Consider the following 24321-nt stretch of genomic DNA (forward strand, 5'->3'; position numbering starts at 1 on the left):
AGTGAGTGTTTCGGCACGAGAAACTACAACTAATGTAAACGGACGATGAGAAATCCATCGCAGTCTGGAGTGAAGAAGACGGTCCTTGTCTGAAAAAACTACTGATTGGAAAGAAATGACAGCTGATCTGCTGATTAACTTATCCAGGCTAACTTAGTAAAGAGTTAAATGGGTATCATCACGTTCGTATCAGACATAATAAAGCTTAAAAGAAGTCTGGATCAAGTCGGCATGAGTTAAAAAAAAAAATTCCCTAAATTCAATAAAGGGTTAAAACAAGTTCAAGAGGAAGAAACCAAAACAACAACAAACCTCAGCATTCAATGGAGGCAATAATGACTGTGGCATGTTGCTGCAAAGTGCCCGCTCTCACTAATCCGCTTGGCAGGGGAGCAACTCTCGAAGATTCTGTCAGGTTTGAGCCGCTCATTAGTTTTACAGCTCAACCACAGACCTGCATGATCACATGCATGACAGGAGGGATTCCTCCGCCTTTACATTCAGCGTGAAAGACGTCAGCGCTGAGGAATCTGCTGCTGCACAAACAATTTTATTAGTCTGCCCTCATACGACATTTGCCATCTTCATTCACAGGTGAGGGTCGACACCAAGAGGACGACAGGCAGATCAGATCACATCCGTTTAGAGAAAAGTAGCAACGAAGAATTCAATCAAATGTGCATTCCTAGTAGTGTAATTAAAGGGATAGTTCAGGGTGGTGCGGCCCTGACCACATGTTTTCTTCTTCTTTTTTTTAAAATCTGTTAGAATGTGTTTAATCTATTTAATCAGGCATAGCCATTAGCATAGCTGCTAGCATTGATGTTGACATTTATAGCCGTCCTTGCTTTTAAAACCTCGGGACAGCGCTCACTAACACTGACTTTATCTAAACACACTCCCTTTAAAGAGAGGCCGAAAGGAAAAGATGCAGAATATGAACTTGTTTTGTTTCTGGCGCGGCGCTGATGTCACAATCGCGCACGGGTGATAAAAAACAGAACAACCGCTGGTAATGGTGTAATGTGGTGATTGCATTTTGTTCTTAGCAGGTATTCCCGCTTATTTTCAATGTGAAAGAGGCCATCATTAGCCGTGACCGTGCTACTGCTACAGGATTTTCAAATCTGACTTGATTTTAAAAACGTGGGAGACCACAGACAACAAACTTGACGCAGGACCACATACTTGGCGTTCAAACGACTTCTGGGATTTGACAGAAACTCGCATGATTTAACGTGACTTCAGAATATTAACAGACATGTTGGCAGAGTGTCGTCGTCGTCAGTTAATAGCTGTTGTGTTGTGCGCGCGACGTATTGTGCCGAGAAAACGCAACTGTGGATGAAGTCATGGCTGAGAAGGCGGAATCAACTTGGTTCGTACAAGTTCACGGTTCTGAAACAAAAGTATGCAACAATCGTTTCCCGGTCAACTCGCTCTCGTTGGTTCCTGCGGGGGTTCTGCTCACGCCCCCCCAATCATTGTTCAGTCGTAAAATATCAAACACGTGACATACTTACGATTTGAAATAGGGAAGACTCTGAATATCACGGATAATTTGGGCCAGATAATCTGTTCAAATCAGCCTAAAATGGGAAGCATCCACGATTGTCAGAAAGTCCAGATCGGGATCAAAACCTGGCCAATTATCCTCCAGTGTGGGGCAGACTAAATACACTCTACACCTTAAGAACATAATCACTGTTTCTTGCCTTTCTAACTTAACTTTGTATCACTTTATAATCCGGTTCCTCCCAACACCAAAAAAAAACCTCCAGATTTGCTGATGCACTGCTGCTGTGTCATTGAGTTCAAATGTGTCACTCTGTGACTTCTCCGTTTGAAGATCCCTGTTCAGATTTACCTCAAACTTAACCCAACGTGTCAGCAGCACATTGTCTTCACGCACTTTGGTGTGAGAGTGAGCGGTTAACAAACTTCAGTTTTCCAGCTGGAAAAGAGTGAGATAAAGCAGCAGGGGGTTGTGCACGGTGAGGTCAGAATTTATCCATCACTCTAGCTATTAACAACACACAATGGTTTAGTGAGAGAGGAGCACACGATACAGAGGCTGAAGCAGTTATGTATTGACTAACAAAATGATGTCATATACTGTACACCGATCAACACAACCTGGTTTAACTGTTACAGCCCAGAAGAGCTGCACATTATCTGTGACTCTTTGGGAATAATCGCCTCACACATGGGTCTGATTGTTGGCTCCGGGGAAGATTTCCTCCCTGACTCGCATCACATTGATGTATTTCCGACATTTGTTGTTCCCGTCACTGCGAGGTGTGTGTGAGAAGCATGAGGGGGAGGAAACGCCTCAGATGAACCCTGAGATCTGGTCTACTATACCTGACTGGTATCTGTCTCTGTGTCACACTCTCACACACAAGTTGAGTGAAAGCAGCATCAAGGCTGAGTTCTGTGCTGCGTCACTGTCCGAGGATCCCGGAGAGCAGAGGAGAGGAGAGCTTCCTCTGGTGGGAGCAGCCCCTCGCTGTGAGGGGCCGGGAATGTGGGGCGTCCCCGTCCTGTGTGGAGCACCGGCTGTGGGAGGCAAAGCTGGGGTACGAGGCCCAGATGGATATCAGGGCAACATCTGTTCCGCCTCCTAGCAGGATCTTATCAGCTGAAAATGTTGCCACACACACTGGATGGGTGAAGGGAGAAGACAGAGAGAAATGGGCATTCTTTGCAGAGTTTAAGAAAACATGCCTTCTTCTGTTTGTCCTGTAAACAAAAGTCAGGTTCCCTGTCGGGTCGCACATTTGCATTTCACAAAGCTCATCGGGGTCGTTGTGTTGCGGGTGATGTCGTTTGTTGGGACTTTTGCTGAAAGTTGTTATTAAGGGAACAAAGTATGAAAAAAAAAACAATTATTGCCTGTTCATTAATGTCAAAAATATTAAGCTTTGTCTATAAAAAAAAGGTATGACACTATGACATAATGATTTTGCTCATTTGACTGCAGACGGTTGGATGTTTACTTTACAAGCAGATCCTGAAAACTTCCACGACTACAGCTAATGTTTTTAGCAAATGTGCAGCATTATTGCACTGTATGGATCTCAATTGTAACTAAGCTACTTCACAAGTTCCAATTTACTATATGGACCAGTAATGATACACGTGACATTTGTCTGGTTTACTGTATATCATGTTCTTTTGTGGCTATACTGATATATAAAACAAATAGTTGCTATCACAATATCTTAAAACAACCATACATATTTAAAAATTGCCTCTGTTCAGCCACGTTCTCTATTCTTTTATCTAATTTAATAAAAAAAAAAGAAAAAAATCAGCCTCACATCAATACCAGCGTTGGTCGTCTAATTTGCCGACTGTCTGACATCGATGCGGCTGATAAAACAGGTGTGACGTCTGTCACGGTAAGACTTTATTTAGCTAAAGGTCCAGTGTGTCGAGAGACTGAATACACTCCCCATCACTGTGTGTATAATCTCTGTATAATCTGTTAAATTTTAGCCTTTTACTTTGGGCAACAGCCAGGCCCCACCATCTTGTGCCGTCATGTTTTCTGCAGCAGGAAGGGACAAATCAGCCAGAGAGTGTGTTTTGTATTGTGAAGCAGAAGCTCACTGTTCCAATGACGGGAAATGAGCTCCTCTCTAGTATGTGAGGGCCACCGTATGTGGGAGAGGGAGGGTGAGGTGCAGTGGCGTGCCTTCTCAGTCATTCTGTTCATTTTCACTTTATATAACTGCCAACAATTAGACTTGTCAGTTGTTTTTAGATTTGAGGTGAGATTTCTTTTTGTTTCCCCCCTTCCAGGCAGCAATTAATTATCATACATTCTAGTGAATTAAAAAGAAATCAAATCAACTCGCTCAGACTTGACGGTTTCTTAAGATACTGTATCCATCACAGTAAACATCGGCTGTTGCTCAGCGTTGCATCTGTGAGCACAGACTGATTAGAAAAGTCTGGACTGTTTTTTTTTTTACCACACAACATAAATAATATAACTTTGCAGCTTCTTGACTGAAAGCCACATGCCGAAAAAAAAAAAAAAACTTCCTGAAAACTGCAGCCAGACGCCAGCAATTACACAGGTAACGCAGGTAAAGGGTAAGTGTGGTGGGAGGAGAGGACTGTCTGCATCTTTTTCAGGGAAATAAAATCAACAGTTCAGACAGAAAGACACAAAGATGAGGGAAGAGAGCGAGGTCCCCTCGTCTCTCCCTCTTTCCTCCCAGGAGGGCTGCTTCGCTGAGGTCCTGGCCTCTTCCCTTCCCCTGGGCATCCTGGATGCCCATGCTGAGGGAGGGCTGCTTTGGCGTGACCAAAGGGAAGCAGAGCGAGCAAGAGAAAGACAGAAATGGAGAGAACCTGAGAAAGGGGAGAGAGAAGAGAGATAGAAAACAGAAAGAAAGTGAGAGCGACAGGAAGAAAAAAAAGAAAAAAGGAAAAAAGGAGTGAGACAAGCGCAGCAGTCCATGGTTTGTCTCAGGGCTGCAGCAGCTTCCAGAGCTGGTGTGCAGCAGACTGAAGAGAAGCACGTCTGCCCCAGAGGCAGAGACTGGAAAACAGGATCAAAGAGTCGCCTGGGCAACCTGCATGACACACATTGTATTAAAGCCACACGGTTAATTTGAAAGAGAGGGAAGAAGGGCGAAAGGAGAAGAAAAGGGGAGGGAGAGGTAGCACAGAGTAGAGTATATTCATCAGGAACTCCTGTCTCACACAGTTAACTTTCTTCTGCTGCTTCACTTTGACTTTGAGCACTGAGAGAAAAAAAAGTCTTGACCTCCACTGGATCATCTGACTTTCCCCTCAATTATCTTTCAGATTTCATCATTTTCATCAGGTCAAATGAAATCACAAATCAGAGACACCGTGACAAAAGTGTTTCCAGAAAAGAACTGATCACCGAGTGTGTGAAGATTACATTATCAAACCTTTAAACTACAGGTTTGAATTTCAACAATAACAGGTTTTGCTGAACCAAGATAAACAGTACAATGGCACATGGTGACATACTCATAATATATGTAGATATACAGTGTATATAAAACATTTTACTGCATTTATACACGAGAAATCCCCCAAAATGTAAGTAAAAACTGCAACATAATTGAATTTGCTTAAGTTTAATTTTTTTCAAATTTCAATTCCTATTTTAAACAAACGCATGATTGAAAAAAGAAAAAAAGAATTATATTACAACCTCCCAAAAAACTGAGACAAATAAAACAAATAATGTTTTAAAACCTGTGTGTTGGTGGATGATATGATGTCTCCTTGTCAACAGATTTGTTTTATTTTTTTTTTATTTTGCATTCAATCAATGGAATGCATCGATTCCATCCAGACTATACAAAAACTACCTGGTAGATTCTCAGGTAAGGTACAAAAAGTGATTTAATCCCTAAAAACCATACAACATACTGGACACGACAGAGAAAGAGAAGGGAGAAGGGAGAAGGTGTGGTGTGTGAAGCACATCCTGGGAACAAAACACACACACACACACACACACCTGTGGCACAAATAACACACTGAATATGAGAAGACTCATATTTTGGAGTTTACACGTGGGATACGAAGCCCGGCGAGCGGAGGGACAGTGTAGTTTGGGATGAGGTGGGGCAGGAGTCCATGATAAACAACACACAGGGAGGGGTCTTCACACACACACACACACACACACACACAGACACACACAGACAGTTGGAAGGCATTAGGGTGTTGGACAGGGACTTGTCAGATGCAGCTGTTGCTGTGGCTGATTGATAGAGATTGTATTCCAGCCTGACGGGAGGCTGGAGTCGCGGGCCAGTGCTGCGAGGGATTGTGTCAAATTCAAAAGAGAGAGAGACAGAAAAAGCAAAATGTAGAAGAACAAAATAAACATTGAAATGAGTCTAAATTCAGTACGTCTTCTCTACCTCGTGGCCCCGTCCACTCGATCATTGCCGTGTCGTTGTTCTTTTCATTTGGTCATTTATTTTGAATGAGCGGTATGATGATATATAGATTAAAAAAAAAATCCAGCTCTATGATGTTAACACACAGAGCTATAAAATATACCCAAATTGTACATTTATATATATATATAAAAACAAAATTCAAGACTTTTTCTCACATGGACTCACTTTGCCATTAAGTCACCTACTGTAGCACTTAGTCACATGGTAAGTCGTAGTACTACACTATTCAGATTAGATACTCAGATATAGTGTGACACATCAATATGTAACCACCGTACATAACACAAGGCTTCGGATGATGCACTCCAATCCAACGGCAACATTGGTGATTACCAGGCCAGAGAGGAAAAAAGCACATTTAGTTCTTCTCAGTGGGAAGAATATCGACTGTGCCTACCCAAACATCCTGAAATGTAATTAGTGGAGACCTTAAACATATCTACAGCCAATATGTCTGTGTGTGTGTGTGTGTGTGTGAGAGAGATAGTGTCCACTGATGAGGAATTCCATACGCCACTTAATTACAATGCCACAAACAGTGCTGAACGACATTTCCAAATCTGTTAAGAGTTGGATGACTTTTCTTGACAAACTGTTTCCCACTGGGCAGGTTTCGCTGGGGCCTCTCCTCTGTCGGGTTGTGCAGTGGCTGAACTGTTGACTTGCTCCGTCTTGCGATTTGAAAAAAAACCAAAACAAAACAAAACAAAAAAACGAGACCACAGTGAAAGTAGCATAACATACAATACACATTTCAGACGGAGAGGGGGCTGACATCTGCAGTATTTCCATGTATGTGCATGTTTGTGTTTGTGAGTGTGACGATGGGCACCAGCACAATGTGGCATTTCTTTGTCATCGGGCCACTAATGTCTCTACATTAGCAGCAGAAGCAGCATCAGCATCATCATCATCATCGTCGTCATATCCTCGCAGGCTCTGTGTCTTTGTCCTCCAGCAGGCTAATGAACTGACCGAAGCTCTCCTTCACTGCCTCCATGTTGTCGGTGGAGCTGCCCTCCAAGATCCAGCGCTTCCCCCGGGCGAGTGGCTCCAGTTCAAAGTACTTTTTGATCTGTGGACAAAAACAAAAAGACTGTGGTTAGGTAAAACCTTCAGTGTCACTAATCCAGAAATGATCACGTTCAGTCATTCATTTAATTCACAGGTTAAGGAAACACTATCGTTTAGAGAGCGTCCAGAGCTCCTCCCCTCAGATGAACAGACATGCGACAGATCTCTACATTTCTAAAGCTCTGCGCACATTGACACATGTTTTATTGCTTTTAATGTAGGACTCGCTTCAAGGCTTTCTCTGTGTTTTCGGGTTTCAAGTTTCTCTTGTTGCCGGCGCTTCGTTAGTATCTCGCAATCATCCCACACTCTTCATCTTCTGAGGATAGGAACACTCAAAGGGGGGAAAAGGGGAAGATTCTTGGGTATCATCCCTGTCCACTCTTCAAGTTTTCCATGCACAATGTGTTTTCTTCACAAAGCCATGAAGCTATTCAAACACAGATTTGCAACCAGGGTGCAACCAAACACACAAATGACAAGCAGAATAAAAAAGCTGAATAATAATCATTAAGTGAAACAGTCCTTAAATCTAAGAAATATGTGGCTTGCTGGTTTGGCAGCGCTCTCTGCAACAGTTGACGATAAAGTTCTTACGCTCGTACGCTTCTGGCAGCTTGTGTCAGTGGGAGGTGGTGACGCTGGGGGGAGAACCAGAACCAGCTGTTATGTAAAAACAAACCTCAAAAAATTAGACCTCCTCTGAAGGTCCTGCAGGTTGTTTGGGTCCCTGACATTTTCGCGCACAGAGTAATGGAAGATATTTCATTTGCCCGAAGTGAACAAAGTTCACGTTCGTCTGACAGGGAAATTACAATTTTAAAGACACGTGTCATTGACATGCAATAAAACAAAAATGATCAACATCTACAAATGATCAGTACATAGTAAAGGTATTATTAAGAATAAGAAATCATTAATAATCACTTCATTTTAGGCCGACTTGACAATGGACTCCCATTCTCTCTGTTTTTCACAAATGGCTTTAACATGGTTTCCACATTTGTTAAAGAACACAGGCGCGGACAAGCATTTGAAACACATGCCCTTCGAAAACACGAGTTCAATCCTCATCTGTTATTCTGTAAATGTGTCTCCATATTTCTGCACAGAAAAAAAACAAAAAACAAAGACAGACTGATTGAATGAATTCTTCCAATCGAACCTCACTCTTCTCCACAGCGATACAAGCAGACACGAGAAAGACAAATAGATTTGTGCTCGCTGTAAACACCACCAAATCCACACGGGTGCCCGTCACACAGTCAAATGACTTTTCAACTTCAAGTGAAATTGCTTTTGTCTAGACCGTGCTGGGCTGTCTCGCTGTGCCATGGTGTGTGGCATGATGAGGAAGGGGAGAGGAGGGAGGAGGTGTTCTTTGTGTCTGCTCACATCCAGCCAGCCATGCCAGCGAGTGGGAGAGTGAGTGCTGTCTCTGCCCCCCTGAGCCGAGTCTCTGTCCGGGTGTAATGTGAGTTTAATGACAGATTAAGTCACCTCAGCCGCGTTTGGCTCAGAGGCCAGGGTAGAAAGCCGAGCGGACCCAAACAGTGTTAACAAATCTGTCTGGGTAACTTGACCTGCCCTAGCCCAGGCTCTAGCCCCAGACCTAGAGTGCAGACGATGCGGCTGGCTGCCTGTCTGGCTGGCTCACTTGTCTGCCTGTAGCCAAGGCCCTCTTCTGGAAGACTGTGGCCCCTGCACTGGCAGGCAATCAAAAGGCCAGCAGTGACCTCTGTGCATGTGCAGACAGGCTCAAGCTTCTCTTCCATCCCCTTTGCCTCACAGGCCAATGGAACACACCCGGGGGCCTCTCTCTGTGCGGCCAACACCTCCTGTAGACAACTGATCTCACCAGTGACTTATTAAGCTTTCAGTGCGTCCTCACAGTCGTGACATACCAAGCAATTTGCCATAAACACGACTTAATACCTTGGATGGTATGAACGTCTCCGTGAAGGTGAGATTTCACTGACGGTGCACATCTAATTCAGAGAACAGGCTGCTGGGACACGCTGCCAAAAAACACTGGGGCAGTGCTACACGACTGAAGGAACCCCATGACCTCACAGTCGGGTGCATCCACACTGTCAGTCAACAGTACGGCCCAGACCAGTTTCTCTGAGATAAAGTCTCCCTAAGCACACTTATGCTTGCTTAAGGAATTGCGTGAGGCGGTGCGAAGGGTAAGCCACACCAGACATGAGTTGCCAGATGGCTCCTGGGATGACCACTGGGTCATCCAGTCTAGCTTCTTCTAGGTCATACAGACCAGGGGCCTGGCCGTGTACATGGGGGAGAAAGCGGCTTATACATGCATAAGGGTGACCAAAAAAAAAAAAAATCCTTAATCACCTGTGTCTGTGTCAACTCTATCTCACACTGCTGGAATCCAGCCCTGCTAACCACTGAGGTAAACTGCTGTGGGGGAAAACCATAAAACTCAGGGAAGCTGAAGTCTTTGACAACAGACCTGAATAGTTACACTGACTTCTGAGTCTAACTAGTTGTGCAGAGTGAACCGTGCAATGATTACCTTTATATATTTGTTACAAAAATCATATTTATGTATTACTGTAGTGATCACTTTTAAGTATAAATGACACACATGACATTTGTGACCTATTTTCCAAAGTTGGCGTGATCAGTGTCTCCAATGCAGCATATCATTATGTTTTAAGTAGGGCTGAAACGATTACTCGATTAATCGATTATTAATCAATTACTAAATTAATCGTCAACTATTTTGATAATCGATTATTTGGTTTGAGTGTTTTCTAAAGAACTAAAACCAGTTTCTGTGATTGTTCAGTTTCTTAAATGTGAATATTGTCTGGTTTCTTTGCTCATCATTTACAGGTTTGACAAACACTGATCAATATTTTTAAACATCTTATGACATTTTATGGACCAAACGATTACTTGATTAATCGATTATGAAAGTAATTGTGTCAGGTACTCAATGATGAATTTCTACCTCCTAAATATTAAAGGAGAGATCAACTCTTACAGTAATGTTAAATATGTTGTATATATGTAGTATAAGCACTACAGAGTGTTGCTCTTGTAGTTTTATTGAGTGAACAATTCTATTGTCACACATTATCACATGTATTTACTTGTAAGTACTTCAAACTCTCATGAAAGCAATACTGAGGTAGATGTGTGACAAATTACAGTAAATTATATTAAAACAAAAACATACATATATAAAAACACTTCACATGCTCTATGTAAAAAGCTGACAGATGATTCAAACAATTACTCACAGAAATAAGAAGATTAGACTTGAGCTGTAAATTAGCGTTGAAGTGTGCAAATGATTACATGGTTAAATGGTTGGAGGACGAGATCATTGTCAAAGTGTTAAAAGGAATTCCGAGATACATTTGTCTAAGCACTATTTGTTGCGCAGCAACGGAAACCAAACTTGTGTGTGTGGAAAAAGTCTTTGTATTAAAGATGTACAATTGAGTTTTGATCATCTGTGACTCAGTATCTGCAGAGCTCATCAGCGAAGCTTAAACTGCAAACCTGGCACCACCCTCAGGTGCACCTGGTGGCTCCCATACGCCAGGTTACGAAATGCAGCATGTCAAAATCATTTCCTTAAAAACAAAAGCATATATATATATACATATATATATATATATATATATATATTTTTTTTTTTTAAAGATTCCTTGTTCTGCAGTGGAGTCCACCTTAACATTTTTGTTTCAAACCAAACTAGGTAGCATGTGATAGTCAAAGATCCAAAGCCCAGCTTCTTAAAATGATAAGCTGCTATTTAGGCTACAGCTATATTACAACATTATCATATAAAAATGGCATTTTCAGATAAGAAGGGTCCAGCATTTTCACTATGTTTTTAAAAATAATCTGCTTCAATACTAACGCACCTAAAAAGTACATATATTCGTATATAACATGACCATTCAGGTTACTGGGCATGTGCAGGAAGTTGATGCTCTCCTCTGCAGTTATTTGCCTACATTCAGGGAGCATCAATAATGATGAAAAGTAGAACAAGCCTTTTTTATTTAGACAGACAGACGAGGTGAATGTGAAAGTGTTTAAGCAGAACCTTTCATTTACGGCTTATAGTCAAGTTGTCGCTGATAAGAACCAGTCAGGACGTGAATGTGGGTCAGTGCACCGCTGTTTCTAAAGTTCACTGTTTTTTTTCCCTGTATATAATGAAATGTAGCCCCAACGTTTTTAAACTAAAACAGAGCCCGCAGGGCTTTTGAATGTCTCCATTTTTGGGCTCTATAACGCTGGAATAGTTTGGATGACAGGTGTGTCCTGAGCAGAATTTAGACCTATTTTTTAAGGGAAAAAAAGGGGTTCATAGTTTGACCTGCATCCCATCAATCCAAATAAACGACCTGTCTGTTGAGGCATAGAGCAGTCCAGTTGTTAGATATTACATACCTACTGTAGTGTTTGGAGTCATTTAGATTCAACCATTAGATTTACAGGTTAATTGTTAAACCATCTTGTCAACATTTATCTAAAGTGGAAAAAGACAGCACAGACCCCTACCCCTTGTGTTTTCAGTGATGATACTACTGGCATAGCTGATGCAAAAAACAGATTGCACCATCACTACTGCTGTCAGTCCAAAACAAGATACAACCATATAAACAAAAAAAAAAAATCATTCTCAAGATCTGAATTAAGGTCAAGTAGGTAGATATGTTCCATTATGCTATGTTATGCTACACTGTTTGAATGGTGATTTATGATTTTCAAATACAAGTGTTATTTTAATGGGCCATTATCATAACTTTATCATTACTGTGTGTGTTCTTTTTTTTTTCCTCTTGAGATTGTGCCAAGTTACTCAGGTTCTTGTTCTAAAGGCAGAGGTCCAAGGCAACAGAGTACGCTCAGTTAACAGGCCATGTACAGGATCGTTCAGATAAAAAGACTTGCCGTGGTTCAATGAACTTGTGCTATGCACGTATTTTGGAAATCTGAAGTTAGTTTGAGCATTCTTGCAGAGGTTAAGAGCAAAGCCAGACGTAGGTTTGCTGGAAACACTCCTACGGCAGATCTGTATCGTCAAAGAAATTTCAGTGACCTGTGCTGTCAACTCTCAATTTCTCATCTAGGGCAAGCTTTTTTGTCAAGTTTGGCTCTCGCAGCCGCTTCGGGTTCCAAACGTCTGAGAAAAATATCAAATGTAAATTTAATGATATCAAATAATAATAATAATTTCTTCCTGTTTAAGTAATAAGATCATAAAGAGAGGAGCAGGAAATATTCACTTGAGAAGATTTTGCCTTTCAGCCATATTGGAAAAGCCAAAACATAAACAGACACTGATAAAAAATAATTGTTTGAACAGATAAATTGCCCTTCAAACATTTTGTGTCTGCAGGCGACTATCTTAACTTCTCTGTGGGCCAAGGGTAAATAACAAACTCATTGAAGAACTAATGATTTCAACCTTACAGTTTTCTCTTTAATGACAAGCACATGTGCCTTAAGTGACCTGTGGTAACGGCAGGGGAAGTGGACGGACACATCTTTTGCCCTCAGATATTTTAGACGGGAGTTTTCACAGTTTCACTTTGAATTCCCTGCGCCATTATAAGTCCAAAAACCAATGTGACCAAAAGTCTATCACGTGGTTGTCATGTGTCAAAATCTCTCCATGTGGTTTGCTATACAACCGGAGAAGGAAGAATTAGGGGATCTCTGAACAAGAGAAAGTGGGCATACTCAAATATCCAAGACAATCAATTACACCATTTCTTGACATGTTGGCCCCTGTGAAGATATCAGTCACTTGAAAAGTGGCCCACACTGGCGACTGCATTGAAATGGGAGGGTAATGTGAGATCCACTTACCATATAATAGATATGGCTCTGTTTGCTTTTCCGGCTTAGCTAAAAAGCCTTAAAGACACAAGAAAGCACAAAGGTCCCCAAGAGGGGAACACTTGGAAATCCTGTGAAAAAAACAAACATTGCACCACAAACAGTGGGAGGTGTCAAATGAAACAACCCACAGGCCAGTAAGTAAAACCTCAATCCTATTTAAAAAAAAAAAAGGCTATAACACCTTGAGCAATGGACACACAGTCATGCATCTGTGGGGATTACAATCCCCGAGCCGTAAACAAAGGTTGATAACTGATCACTGTTGAAAGTGAAAGCATTAGCTGTAGGGAGCAACCCTGCGGCTCCGTGGTTTGGCTTGAATGAAATGGTTATGACTGGTTATGGTGCGCAGCACATCCTCCAATAACCATGGCTGGATTCCAGCTGTGTTACATCATGTCATACCCCGTCTTTTTTTCTCTTCTTGTTGTCTGTCTGCCACTTCATTGCTGAATATCAAGTAATTGCTAAAAAAAAAATAGATAAGATTATAGTCAATAGATTAAAAAAAAAAAAAGTTTGCTTTTCTTCTAATGACTAAATTAATGAGTAATCAGACATTGTTTAATTGTTTCTTTCTCCTTAAACACAGAACTATGTGATTTCAAAGAGACTCAGGCCTATCAAGTGCCAACCAGGTCATCTTAAAATAAAGGCGCAACATGGATGACTGCAACAAGAACATGTGTTAACAACGCAACAACAAAATCCACCTGAGAATATCCGGAGAGAAAGAGAGAGAGAATGAAAGCACAGTCAGCCACGTAGGGTAGGTGTTCAAATAGAAGGTGCCTAGAGTGGTTAGTTTGCCACTTACTTTCCACTCGTTGGAGATGTGGAGGAATTCCTCTGTGCAGGTCTTCCAGTCATTGTCAAAAAATGGGGACACCCAAGTAACTTTGGTTTTATCGATGGTTCCGTCACTTAAAAATAAAACCCTCCGCCCAACAATCCCTCACCTCTCTCCACCTTGAGCTACTATCTCAGTCTCTCCTACAGTATCTGACTGACTGCAGGCAAGCGACTGTTTCGCACGCATCATTTCTGGCTTTCATGTCAGAGGTCAGCGCACACCACAAGTAAACAAACTTGCGTTAAAAACGTAGTGAGACACAGTACGCTACTACCAATGTTTCCAAAACATCAGACCCAACCATAAAATGTTGTAGGAATATCTCGCGTACAGGGGGAGTATAAAGCCTCAGCATGTGCTTGTGCCAAAAGCTGCTGCAGCTCATGTTGGCCACAATTCACATAATGAAGTACTAGCTCTCTATGCTACTCTGTACACTATAGTTATTGCCACAGCATTTTTCATGATACATGTTGATTTCTTTTTTAATGTGAGTGTTGGTTATCTTTTGATCAGTGCATTTCTTAAAGAAACGTCTGTTAGTTTACAGTTGGTAGTTGAAGACCTCAATCTTTAAAATGTTCTTCACACTAGCCACAATTAAGTGCTTGTGTTGGAGTGTGGATGCACATGAGTGAAAAGACCCATGCAGAACTATGCAACAGGGATTAAAAAAACAAATGGTGGTAACAGTTGTAAAAAATCTGAAGCCAGAGCACACAGAGGGAGCACGAGAAAGACAGAAAGATATGAAGTTTGGACATGGTCACCCCGGGCCTACTAGGCACATAAAGCATTGAGGCCACCCTGAAACTAAGCTGTAGCTGCAAAACAGTTGGGCCGAAGGATTCAGCGGGCAGAAAATGAAGACTTGAGTCCCCATGTCACAGTGCTAAAAGTTAGCTGCTACTAGATTTACTGTCATGTTCCACTCGTGGGACCCTGGGTCTCCCCAAGGCTCAGCTCAGTGCTGGTTCAAAGTGATTCACTTGCGGAACAGTTCACTTCAAAGCCAACTGACCACTGCCAGATCAGAGCCATCCTCAGAGGCACTGTAAATCTAAGCAAGACTGCACTGGGGACATTCTTGCCAGGCCCTTTCAATGTGCTCTTTGGAACAATGCTATTGCACTTAAGAGCCTACACAGTGATAATGTCCTTTCCATATAGGCAGCGATTCTGAAAATATATCTAAAAGATGTGCCTGACAACATTCAGAGAATGAGCAGATCTTGGACAATGAACAGGAACAGTTTTATGTTTCGTTATTTATTATTTTATTTGTTTTAAATCAGAGACATTTGTATTTTACTTGACGATGATTAAATGAATCCGAAAACTAAATGCTGTTGCATGGAAAAATCGCTCTGTAGTGACGACAGCAGATGTATTCTGTCTGCAAATCAAAGTCAAATATTACTATTTAAACAATGAAGAATAATTGATGGAATGACACTGTATTATTATCAATTAAACCCTTTTTTTTCTACAGACAATGTATTAAGCACATCAAATAAAAAAAACAACACTTATATGTAGCGTTAACGCAAAGTTGAGGCCAGTATGCAATTTGTTCTATGATAAAACGTTTTAACTGAGTCTGGCCCAGTTCTCAGGACAGTCTGAGAACAGATGAGCAGCTGCACGGAGAAAATCAGGCACATGCAGCAAGTAATTGGCCAAAGATTACTTCTGTTATACCAAAACATCTCAAAATACATTTAACTTCAGGTCAGGTTCCTAAACGAGATGCAAGGACTGAAGGTCAGGAACCTGGCGAAGTTACAGTCTAAGAGGCATGAATGACATTTTCTATAGTTAGAGTGTAGGTTGGGGGGCAAAGGCGAAGGAAAACATCCGTCCTCGTGTGTAGTTTGGAAATGACTGGCAGGTTCAGTAGCTGGGACATGGCCCCGTCCCCAGGGGTTGACCTGTGGCACACTAAGAATAGTCTGCGAGGTCAGAATATCTGGGATGTGAGAGTAGTTGTGTGTCTGTGGGGGGGGGGGTTGGATTCGTGTTTGCCTTGCCGTATAACAGATTTACAGTAACTCAATTTATTAAAGGCCAAGAGCTCCCTGACAAGTAACATCTGGTCTGTGGAACTCGTACGGGTGAGCTGGCGTCCTGCCCGTACTAACTGCTGCAGGGGCCAATATGCCAGCACCTTCCCCTGAACCCCGCCCTTTCGGTCATCTTCTTATGAAGAGGGCCGCCTCGCTGAAGCGGCCCACACAGAGGGCCCTCAAAGCCCAGGAGGTCTGTCACAAGCCACCCCTCCTCCTCCAAGACCCCCCTAGTGGGACCCTCCACTCCTTTCACTCTGAGGCCCCCTTTCACGCTCCAGTCCTGACAGTTGACCAGCTTGAAAGCTGCAGCAGGCCCCCACTTCAGCACACAGCACGCGGCATTACAATCAAAGTGCTCCCCCCCTCTGCAGAAGATTTAAACCATGCGTCAAGTTGCGTTGGAGTCTGTGCGCACGCACGCACGCACACACACGCACCATGGGACCATCACATTTGAAATTCAAGGTTCCTGGGTTTTATTGACTTTTACTGACTTGCATACCTTCTCCAAATCGTAATCATGACCACATCTTCACATGGTTTCTTCATGTGTCTGTGCAAGTATACATATTTGTGTGCATCCTGTAAATGAATCACACACTGTAGGTTTCCTACAGCACAGAGAGCAAAGCAACGAAACAAAAGACTAATGAGAAAACAGAAACTAATGAGAGAACAAAGGAAATAATGAAATTACAGCTTGTTTGGACAGAATATAAAACACACTTTAGATGCACCTTCTCCAGCTGTTTCCATTCCATCTTTAATTCATATTAAATCACTCTATGAAAGTGAATGTTATTGAATCCACACATAAGCCATCCCCTTTTCACTATATGTATAGTTGCAGCGGTCAATGCCCTCAGCATTCAAAATGACATTCAATGTACTTAAATATTTTTATGCCCTATTATTTCCTGCCGCTCCTGACTGGTTTTAATCACTACCAGGATATCAAGGGTGCACAGCCAATACTATGGCCCAGCCTGAGCAACAGCTGCCCCAGCCACAACACTGACAAACATGTTCATCCCACAACTGTCATGAATGAAAGCTGCCCCATGTGCGCTCTGTTTCATCTAATTGCATAAACTTAATAATGAGCAACACGGTATGCAAGACAGAGGGAAGAAAGCAGACTGCAACTCAAGTCTTCCCTAATCACTTCCATAGAGACAGTTTTTTTAAACACTGCCATGCCATCAAGGAAACTTTTTGATAAAAAAACAAAAAAAAAACAGTCAGTTTGTGTTTCGTAAAAGGGGGTAAGTTTCAATGGAAGAAAATCTCTATGGAATAGAGCCCCTGGAGATTCCCAGCGTTTGATCCCTATGAGTCAGCAATGGAACCTGGGGGTCAAATCACACGCTGAATAGGCTTTTCGGAAGTCTTGTCCTGGCCAGTGTGGCCGGTCGCTCGACCCTGCTTGACCAGCGGACAAAGGGAGGGCAGTGACGACAATTGAAAGGGGGGATTCCTTTCTCCTCCAATGGAAAGTCCAGTCCTGAATAGGGTCTGCCTCTCTGAATTGAGTTCCACTCCGATTTCGAGAGTGAGGACCCACCGAGGTCAGGGTTCAGCATTATTTGATGCAGGCTGTGGGAAAAGGCGAGTGCGGTGCCCACAAAACCTGCCGACTGCCCTCTCACCCACGGTGCCCCTTAACCTCCCAAAGGGACAGAGACCACCAGCCCAGGGATGACAGGACGAGAAAGGCTGTATGGGTGGGAAAAGAAAGGACGGCAGATACGAAGGTGGGTGGGAAAGATGTGAGAGACGAAACCATCAAAGAAACAAGACGATTCTAAGTAGCTTCACATATTGCGTACCGAAGGTCTAGCACACATTCTCCAGAGGGTACTACGTGCAGCTTTCCTGGTTTAACCCTCATCTCCCAAAGTGGGAGGGGCTAAAACACTAGGTACAAGTCTGTGAGATTTCTCCTGGCAGCGATGGTCTGCAGTCTTTTTTTTGTCTGATCACCGACACCCGCTATACATTCAGGAGTTAATAGGTGCTTGGACGTTTTTGCTTCAGAACAAGCAAAAGTTGTTAACCATTTATGAAAAAACGTACTGCTTACTGGCGAAAACATCTGGACTCAACAACAACATCCTGAGGAGCAGAGTTTGACATCAGGGCCACATAAAAAAAAAAAAAAAGAGTTCATGGAAATATAATTATATGGACTACATTTATAGTGCTTTTCTAGTCCATGCAACTTAAAGCACTTAACAATGTAGGTCTCCTTTACCCGTCCATACAAGCACACAGACACACAAGGTGAAAAGTTTGTATCCGTATGAATTTGCTTCATGGATGTCTTTCCTTCTATCAATATAAGAGGATGAAACAATGAGACAGGAGTCGGGCATTTTGTTCCATTATGCAAAACGCAAAAGGTATTGCTCACTAGCCACCCTGGCAATTTTCCATCGTGCTTGTTGAGGACCACGGCGTTCCACAGAGGTCACATATGATCACGTGAGCTTTCCAAAGCCCATTTACATTATAGACGTACAGCGAAACCTTTGTTTTTCTCCCCCCCACAAAATGAAAAGCAGAGACAGGTGATGTTAAACACAAGATTGAAAGGCAGACCCATGCATTTAAAAATATATTGATTGTAACAGTAACTGTCGAGAGATAAAGCTGTCAACGCTACTTTACCATTTTATCATCTAAGAACATATGCCATGGCCACTGGCTGGCTGGAGACACCTCTTAAAAAAAACTGTCACGTGCCGTTTAACATGGAATGTCACACTTCGGGGTGCCACACACCTCATCAACCGACAGCAGGGGACAGAAAACACTATCACAAACTACTGGATCTTCTGCAGTTTGTACAAATTGTTTGCAAACATCTGTGTAAAATAAAACCTCGGAGTGCCGTGGAGAAGATATAGAATTTCATTTTCACTATTAACAGCTCAGCAAATTGTACACCAGCAGGAACAGTCTGGCGTTCTTCCTCAGGGCTAATAAAACCTGAGAGCTCGCACGGTGCCACAAAACATATTTTTTTTCAGGTTTCTGTCTGCTGATCCTACTGCCAGTCCCCTCACCAAATGATTTGTTTGTGCAATGCAAAGTGGCATGAATTATGACAAGCAGTAAAGTTAATCACCAAGTCGCTACTGGCATCCAAAACAGGAAGGTCAATATTTCTTGTAAAACTAAACATCAAAAGAAATACAGGCAGCTGAGTGAGAAGCTCGCTCTGGCATTGAAAAGGTCAACACTTAATGAAGAAAAGGAACAGAGCTATCCTAAATATACATACATAGTGTATACAACTAGTATTGTTCATGTATTTTACAGGTTAAACAGAAAAATAAGTGATTTTATGCATCAGGTATTGTGAACAAATTAAGACTCACTGAATATTTGACAAATCATCACGTCACTTATCCTGTCGACATGTCCAAGGCCAACTTCCTCCAGCTTGGCTTTCGGTTCAGTATTACATTACGGTCAGTATGTTTAAATATTATGGCCATAGAGTCATTTGCCTCTTGGCTACAAACGAGGGGACAGAGCTCAGCAAGGTCACCTGCTCCTCATCCATTTTTCCACTGCAGCCAGCAACTTACGAGTTGAGGGGGTTGGGGAGGGGGGGGCGGGGTTGGGGAGGGCTGTTCGCTGACCAGCTTCAGTCTAGACGGCTCAATACGCAGTTGACTTTTTAAACCCGCTTGTCTGGAAAAAGAGCAGACGTGAGGTAAGAGGGGGGGTGAACTGCAGCAGAGAGCTGGTGGTGCATTTTGGCTGCCACAGCCAGCAGACTACACTTGCCGCGAACAAGCAACAAGCGCGAGAGAGAAAGGGACAGAGCGGAAGAGAGAGAAGGGAGCCGGTGCGAAAGAGACACAGACAGTGAGGAAGAGAGACGGCAGAGCCATTCCAGTCACTGCCGGGGCTCCACTGTCAAGGTCAGCGAGCAGCGGAATAAGAAGTCACGCCACCTGACCCCCCCATCCACTCCGCCTGTCTGCTTTCCTGCTGTTCATCCCCCGCCCTCCCCCTCAGTACCTCCATCAGTCTGGTCTGCTCACTCAGCATACACGGGGAGAGAATCGGATTCAGTCACCACACAAATATTTTCATATAAATCACACCAGAATATACATTATATATATATATATATATATATATATATATAAAAAACATATATATATATATATATATATATATATTACAGATTAAGTAATGACCATTAAAAGGACCAGTCCGTAGCTTACAATGTTGTCGAACACTGTGAATCTATGAAGAAAAACAAAGATACGAGTCTCTGTGTGCATCCCGTTTTCAAACTCTGAGGCAGAAGCTGAACCATTCAGTTTTTAGAGCACATTCACTTTCATTTGGCATCTTGAGGAAATGCTTTAATGGGAAATTAGCAAAAGACATGTCTGTTTAAAATGCTGACTGCACTCGATTTGCAGTTTTCATTAGTCCCAATTTTAAAATGATTTGACATTGCAGCATGATCTCATCTTTACAAGACTGGCTATGAGCCCTTTTGGAAGTTCTCTTAATGATTATTCTGCAGAGAGAACGAGAAAGATGAAATTGGCTCACTTCTAATTTTGCAAAATTACTTAACTCTCTTAAGGCAAAAGCCACCCCTAAAGGATACAGACATCTGCTGAATCATTTGACAGGGCTGCAGCAATTTGTTATTGATTGCCTGGTGTGTCTGAATGCTTACTACTGATGATTCAATCTAGATGAAAAGACTAAGAGAGGTTGAAGCTCACAGACCCCGGCCATAATGATTCATCTCTGACCAGTGCTTATTCCAGTGATGAGGTATGTGAAAAAGAAAAGGTGCTTATGCTTATGCAGTGCTTATGGAGCAGCGTCCTAGTATCACCAGCTCTTTTCTGAAATAAAGGAAATCTACTTGCAACGATTAAAACAAGCTGAGGGCAGACAGACGGTGGCCATGACTTCACTACCAAACAGACGTGCGACACTGCATTATTTAATTTGATATTAATTGCTCTGAACCATGCATTTGTGTACATTTGATGGTGAGACAAAAGAAAATACCCATATGAACATTTTAATTTGGTGTCCTATAATAATTGTAGTCAAAAAGTGACAATGATTTCAATGGGATCTTTTAACATTGTGTTTAAATATCTTGTTGTGTTTGTGACATTGCTGTCTTTCAAAATCTTTCACTGGACATCTTAGCTGACATCATTCCTCAAACGGTTTTGATGTTATTTGTAGATAGAACACATGCAGTCACACGTAACTGTTGACTGTCTAATCTTAGTTCTTATTTATTCCACAGCTGTCTCAAAAAGTTAATTTATCCAATTTAATTAATAAAAATGTTCCTCTTTTTGATTTAGCAAATGACACACTATTTTTCTGACTACATAAATGTATCATTGGAAGCTGCTGATAGCAGGAGTCCTTAAGCCCTGTTAAACATGAACAGAAGGCACACAACACGTACTTGAAAGTTAAAATAACTAAATACGATTTAACATTCTCCTTTGATGACTAATGTAAAACTTTCGTCGTGTTGATTTTATTCAAAAATTAGCTGGCAATAATAAAACATTTCCACTCGGTATTGACGCAAATGCAAGGTATTGTAAGGGTGATCTTTGCACGTTCTTTGAAAACCATTTGGTAACAGAGTGGCTCACACTGTTGTTTCCCTTCTCCAGGTTCAATGATTGGCCCTTACCTGGGCCTCATCTCCTACAACAACCAATCAGATGCCACCGGGGAATTTAGAGCCACGAGCGTCACAGGCCACAGTGACACACACACCATGTGCCAGACGTTTGACGAAAGTTTCACTGGGCACCACATGAGTCATTGAGCACAGCCACCACCCAATGTGTGCCAAGACCTTAAAGTTCACCATGTGCAAAATGTGACAGAGGACAGTGGTTGACTAGCTACTTCCGTCTCAGACTATATTCCCAACCCAGACTGGTGAAAAGTTATCGACGCACTTTCTGTATGAAAATGACTGAAATGGCGCCTGAAAACAGAGCTCCGGATACATGAGGTGTCCAAAACCTACAGCTTCTGTGCCGGTGTAACACGGCAACACCAACACACTGCTATTGTGAGCACATGAATCAAATCTCTGGGCTCCAAGGCGATGATGATTTGCATCGGTTATTAACCATACTTTCTGAAAATGTCAGAAATGCTACAATTATATTCTGTGGCTAATGACCAAAAGCCCTTGGCAGATAATGCGGAGTATTTAAAATGGCACAATATATTATGCCGTCTGTCACAGACTCGTCGATGAATCACCTAGAAAGCACCGACTCTAACAAATTACCTGTTTGATTCATAACTGTGAGGTCATGTGCAAACATTTGGAACATACTCAGCATTTAGATCAATAGACAAACACTGTCTGTGTAGAATAAAATAGTGCGGGCAAGATTCAGCCTGTGCTGCGTTACATAAATCGTGCATGGTAGCACACGCTGCAGCGCCTCACTCAGTTGGCAGCGGAACTACCTACATAATACACGCTGACAACTTCTGAACTGTTTCGTGGCTAAGAGCAAGTCGTCTATCGGATGTAACATTCAAATAGCCATCTGGATGTCTACCACCCGCCATGGGTGAGTAAGAACACTGTTGCTCCAGGAAAGAAATGCGTCATATTTCAAACAAAAGTCATGCCTCCTTCTACCAACTATGTCCATTACCACAATAGTTAAAGAGCATTTCTGACCAATCAACCACCATCACTTCCCCCTGTCAAGCTAAACGGAGAGGATGGCACAACAAACAGCCAAAAACAAAGCCATGTATGGAATGTGTGAACGGATATATATTTTGAGGACTGATTTAACATTTTTTGGATTATAACTAAACGTATTTCCTGTTCTGCAATATGTACCTGGTAACCAAAATGACAGAAGGGCAGTATGTGCTGACTTGAGCCCGGTACAGTGTGTTCAGAAAATCTCTGACAAGGTTCAAACTCTTTTAACTGGCACACAAGCAGTGAAGCGCACGCAGAGCCAAGTCTGTGTTTTCTTTGAGCGAGGGTAAAGACGTGCGTGAGCTGTCACACTCGTAGAGAGTGGCAGAGAGAGAGAGACAAACAGCATCTGCTCGGGGCAATAATTCTAAATTATGAATCAGTGAATCATAACGAAAGCAGGACAAAATATTCATTATTATTAGTTGTTGTGATTTCTGTTAATAGCACTGCGAACCATCACGGTACCTCACTTCCCTCAAAAAAAAAAAAAAAAAAAGACATCGCTTGACTATTACTTTATTTTTAACATTTTATTTTAATTTCTGAGCTGTAAAATATGTAGCTGGCAGTATCTTTTGTGACCTGGGGCCTCATTTAAAAAGCTTCATATGCACAAACTTGACAGGAAATGTGCAGTCCTCAAAGAAACTCTGACATATGCACATAAACAAGAGAGAGGAGAAACGGCAACTCTGATGACAGAAGGATGAATGACTAGAAACTGTTTAAAGTGATAACGCAGTGTAAAACAAATACTTTTGCACAAATCTTTCTGACTGAAATGTGCACACACATGTACATACACACCCACAAAACAATAAAATAAATATTATTAATGCCATAATTATTAAATGTAATACTTTTACTAGGTAGATTAAGTATGCACAGACTCATACTCTTGCTGCTTGCGTGCTTCAGCGGAGAAGATCAAAGTGCATTTTCCATGCGAGATGATGATTTACTGTGCTTTAAATCATGTTTTCAAGTTTTGTGTTTCATTTCAACCCTGCGTTATTGCTTTTTGTCACGGTATAGACAATGTTCAGATCCCGCGCTGCACACATTAAATGTATAAGTATTGTCTTGTCGTTTATGATCAGCTCAATTGCCACACCTAAAGTTGTTCAGACTCAGTCAAAATGGGGAGTGTATGAAAAGGAGAGTAATCACAACATGCAATGACGCAAAATGGCGTATTTGGCACTGCTAGAGGACGTGACAAACGGAAGGCTTCAGCGGGAGAGATATTTCAGAGATTTTCAGATCTGGTGGCCAGTGATGACAAATGGTTTGTGAGCTGGTTCTGATTTGCATCCCAAGCGCTGTCCTGTTGGAGAGAAATTAGACTTCTAGGTATAATGGTAACTGTCTAACCAATTCACTAACCTTGCAGGTGACAGAGAATAGCCACTCGAGCGAGGGCTACTCACCCTTTTTCCTCTTTTATGCGTGTTTCGGATGTAAGCCAACTTTGTGCACAGTTTTATAAATGAGGCCCCTGGAGTCCCATGACCCCTGAGTTACACAGGTTTTACCAATAAAATGAATTGGGGTTCCACTCCAGTTTCAAGAAAGCCAGGGTCGTGCTATTATTAAAGAGCAAGTGTAGAAGCTGGGTCTTTTTCTGAATTTTTTTTTTTGGATCTTGAAACACGTTTCCCATATTTATTTTGGATGTTTTCCCATAAAGTG

The 24321-nt window shown here is 42.1% G+C and overlaps 1 protein-coding gene across 2 annotated transcripts in view; it reads right to left on the reverse strand.

Annotated features, from left to right (window-relative positions):
• Window positions 1-5110: 5110 nt before the first annotated feature.
• Window positions 5111-24321, reverse strand: part of arl15a (ADP-ribosylation factor-like 15a) — a 94614-nt gene continuing 75403 nt past the window's right edge. For both annotated transcript variants that reach the window (XM_058635980.1, XM_058635979.1), the window contains exon 5: window positions 5111-7041. In XM_058635980.1, coding sequence (XP_058491963.1) covers window positions 6889-7041 — 153 coding nt within the window. In that variant the 3' untranslated portion in view covers window positions 5111-6888. The remainder of the gene's footprint in view (window positions 7042-24321) is intronic.

This window comes from Solea solea, chromosome 8, assembly GCF_958295425.1.
Source record: "Solea solea chromosome 8, fSolSol10.1, whole genome shotgun sequence".
In the NCBI taxonomy this organism is placed as follows: domain Eukaryota; kingdom Metazoa; phylum Chordata; class Actinopteri; order Pleuronectiformes; family Soleidae; genus Solea; species Solea solea.